Below are 2,888 nucleotides of genomic sequence, written 5' to 3'. Positions count from 1 at the left end.
TGTGTGTCTATTCTAGGAAGCAGTAACAATCCTACAAGGAATAAGAGGGTTTTCCACTGTGACCTCCCAGGTTGGGTTCGGCGAGAGAGGTCAAGGGGTCACCCCCCACTGTCAGTGGGACCGCAGTAAGGGAACCCCATGCCATATATGATAACAGGAACATGGAGTTATAAATTAAATACAATGTATACATACAATGGTTTCCTCTTTGACAGGATCTCCCAATAAAAGGTGACTCTCATCTTCCTCCAACACTCTGGGCGAGCTCGCCGACATTCCTTCCTGTTTGTCGTCATGGTGCCAGCGGGACGGCTCCGCTATATAAGGTGCTCCTCTACCGAGCCCTGAGCCAGAACGACAAAGAGATCACAACCTTCTGCAACACCACGGCCAGAGAGGAGGGACGATTCAAGACTCCAATAAAGACAACTAAACCCTTTTTTAGATATTTTGGATTCTGCTTTATTTAACAGGAAGATGACCAGTCTGTCAGAGAGAGCTCTTTTTGTCTTCTTTGCAGCACAGGTAGGCATTACATTTAGATCATGTTTTAACTTGTGACACCAGATACTCTTGGTATGAAGGGGTTTAAGATAATGACAATATTATATTTTACAAATAAAAACATGTTTCACTTTGGAAACGATTGGATGCTTTTTTTCACATTCTTAATTTACCTAAACTGATGATTTTGTGAGCCACTTTTCACCAACAGTATAAATGAGTTGTTTCTAAAGCTTACTTAAGTCATTGTTTGCTATTCTGTGAATGCCCCCTTTTTGTTGCATCCTATAAAAATTTGGAAGAGGAAGTTTTACTTTTGTTTAAAACATATTTTTGTACGAACTAGGCTTGTGATTTTGGTTGGATTATAGAGCAAGACCTTCAACAGTATGTAAACCACCAATGCATTTTGTCTCCCACCCAGGTGTTTACAATAGTCTGCTCCCAGGTGTGCCCTCGGAGATGCCAGTGCCCTAAGGAGCCCCCCATGTGTCTCCCAGGGGTGCCTTTGATCCTGGATGACTGCGTCTGCTGCCTGGTGTGTGCCCGTCAGAAAGGGCAGGTCTGCTCCGAAATGAACCCCTGTGACACACGGAAAGGGCTGCAGTGTGAATACACCGTCGATGTCCACAGGAGGACCGGTGTCTGTGCCGGTGAGTGGACATCCCCAAACATTGTGTGCGCAGGATGTCCAATATACCAGAGATGCTCTGTTCGCTCTGTTCGTCCCGTTGTCAGACTCCATATTTTGTATCTTTCCTCCAGCTCATGAAGGAGATGTGTGTGTTCTGGACGGGTCTGTCTATCAGAATGGCCAGACCTTCTTCCCCAGCTGTAAGTACCAGTGTATGTGCCGCGACGGGCAGATCGCCTGTGTGCCGCGCTGCAACGAGGACGTGATGCTGCCCGGACCGGACTGCCCCATGCCACGCAGGGTCCAGGTGCCTGGAGAGTGCTGCAAGAAGTGGGTGTGTGAGCCCCAGGCTGAGGCCAGTGCACTGGGCGGCTTTGCCATGGCGGGTGAGTAGACTGGAAGTAGGGTGACACGGGGCGAGATGGGCCGTGAATATACAGATAGACACATGCAATCAACCATTCCTCTTTGACGTCAGTGTCACCGCAGTGTGAGACAGAGTTTAAAGGTTATGTACACATCTCTGACCTGATCAGGGTCAGGGAGCAGCAACCGAGGAAGGAAGGAAGGAAGGAAGGGAAAAGGAAAATAGAGTGAGAGCTGAGAAAGGAGGAGGAAGCACAGAGGAAAGAAACCGTGTTATGACTTCAGTGTTGAATGGGAAACAGCAATGTGATACATCACTGCAGCTAGTTGAAGCACCATGTTGTCTATATGTTTTATACATTATTGGATTCTAGTATTCAAGTAGTCTACTTTTTATACCAGATGACATGGGATGTCTTTCTCTGACTCACTGCCCGCCTGTGTGCTCCCTCAGCCTATCGTCAGGAGGAAACGGTTAGCTTCGACGGTTGGGACCCCAGCCTCAACTGCATCGAGCAGACCACAGAGTGGGGCGCCTGCTCTCAAACCTGCGGCATGGGAGTGTCCACCAGGGTCAGCAATAAGAACCGGCGGTGCGAGATGGTGAAGCAGAGCCGACTGTGTATGATCAGGCCCTGTGACGTCCAGCGGGAACAGACGCAGCTCACACAACTGGCTGAGAAGGTACTTTTTGGATGCCATGTTCTTTAAATAGGAGCATGAGAGTGGATGACATTATTTTCGAGGGGGATACAGCTCCCGTGCATTCGGTGAAAGTCTCTTTTTCTCCCTGCAGAGAGGCGGTAAGTGTCAGAGGATGGTGAGGAGCGATGCAGCCGTCCACCTCTCCTATAAGAACTGCACCAGCGTCCAGGCCTACAAGCCTCGCTACTGTGGCTCCTGCACAAACGGCCGCTGCTGTACCCCGCACAGGACCAAGACCGCCCTGGTGGAGTTCCAGTGTGCCAAAGGTAAAACCACCCGGAGGCCGGTGATGGTGATCCTGACCTGTGTCTGTCACAGCCACTGTCCCCGAGACAACGCTGTGTGGCAGCCATCGGAGATGGGATACAGCGGTTATAGGTCATATAATCACTCTTAAAAGGGAGAATAGCTTTCTATTCATTTTAAAACATGAGTTGCATTAACTCTAAGTGTTAGATTAAAACAAGTCTGTGATATATCAACAGTGACAATAAGATTAGATTTGGTTATTATGGTCAGAATCATACTTTTATTCATAAAATCCTGTGGACAAATAAGTGTCATCTTCTACTGTTTAGTAGAATCGAAGCACTTAAGCCTAGCGACATATCAGGTGGAGTAAAGGTCCAACCATTCACGACAGACTTCAGTTTGACGGATGCTCCTACATTGTGAGGGT

At 48.1% G+C, this 2,888-nt stretch overlaps 1 protein-coding gene across 1 annotated transcript; it reads left to right on the top strand.

Annotated features, from left to right (window-relative positions):
• Positions 1–477: 477 nt before the first annotated feature.
• Positions 478–2,606, top strand: LOC306744682 (CCN family member 3-like; the record flags this gene model as incomplete). The annotated part of the gene is made up of 5 exons (XM_079227364.1): positions 478–525; positions 929–1,157; positions 1,270–1,524; positions 1,959–2,188; positions 2,301–2,606. The coding sequence occupies 5 exons, from the start codon at positions 478–480 to the stop codon at positions 2,604–2,606; spliced, it is 1,068 nt and encodes a 355-aa protein (XP_079083490.1).
• Positions 2,607–2,888: the final 282 nt, after the last annotated feature.

Source organism: Taurulus bubalis (genome assembly GCF_910589615.1).
Source record: "Taurulus bubalis genome assembly, chromosome: 12".
In the NCBI taxonomy this organism is placed as follows: domain Eukaryota; kingdom Metazoa; phylum Chordata; class Actinopteri; order Perciformes; family Cottidae; genus Taurulus; species Taurulus bubalis.
The sequence above is the reverse complement of the archived record's forward strand: the minus strand, read 5'-3'. Positions and strand labels throughout refer to the sequence as shown.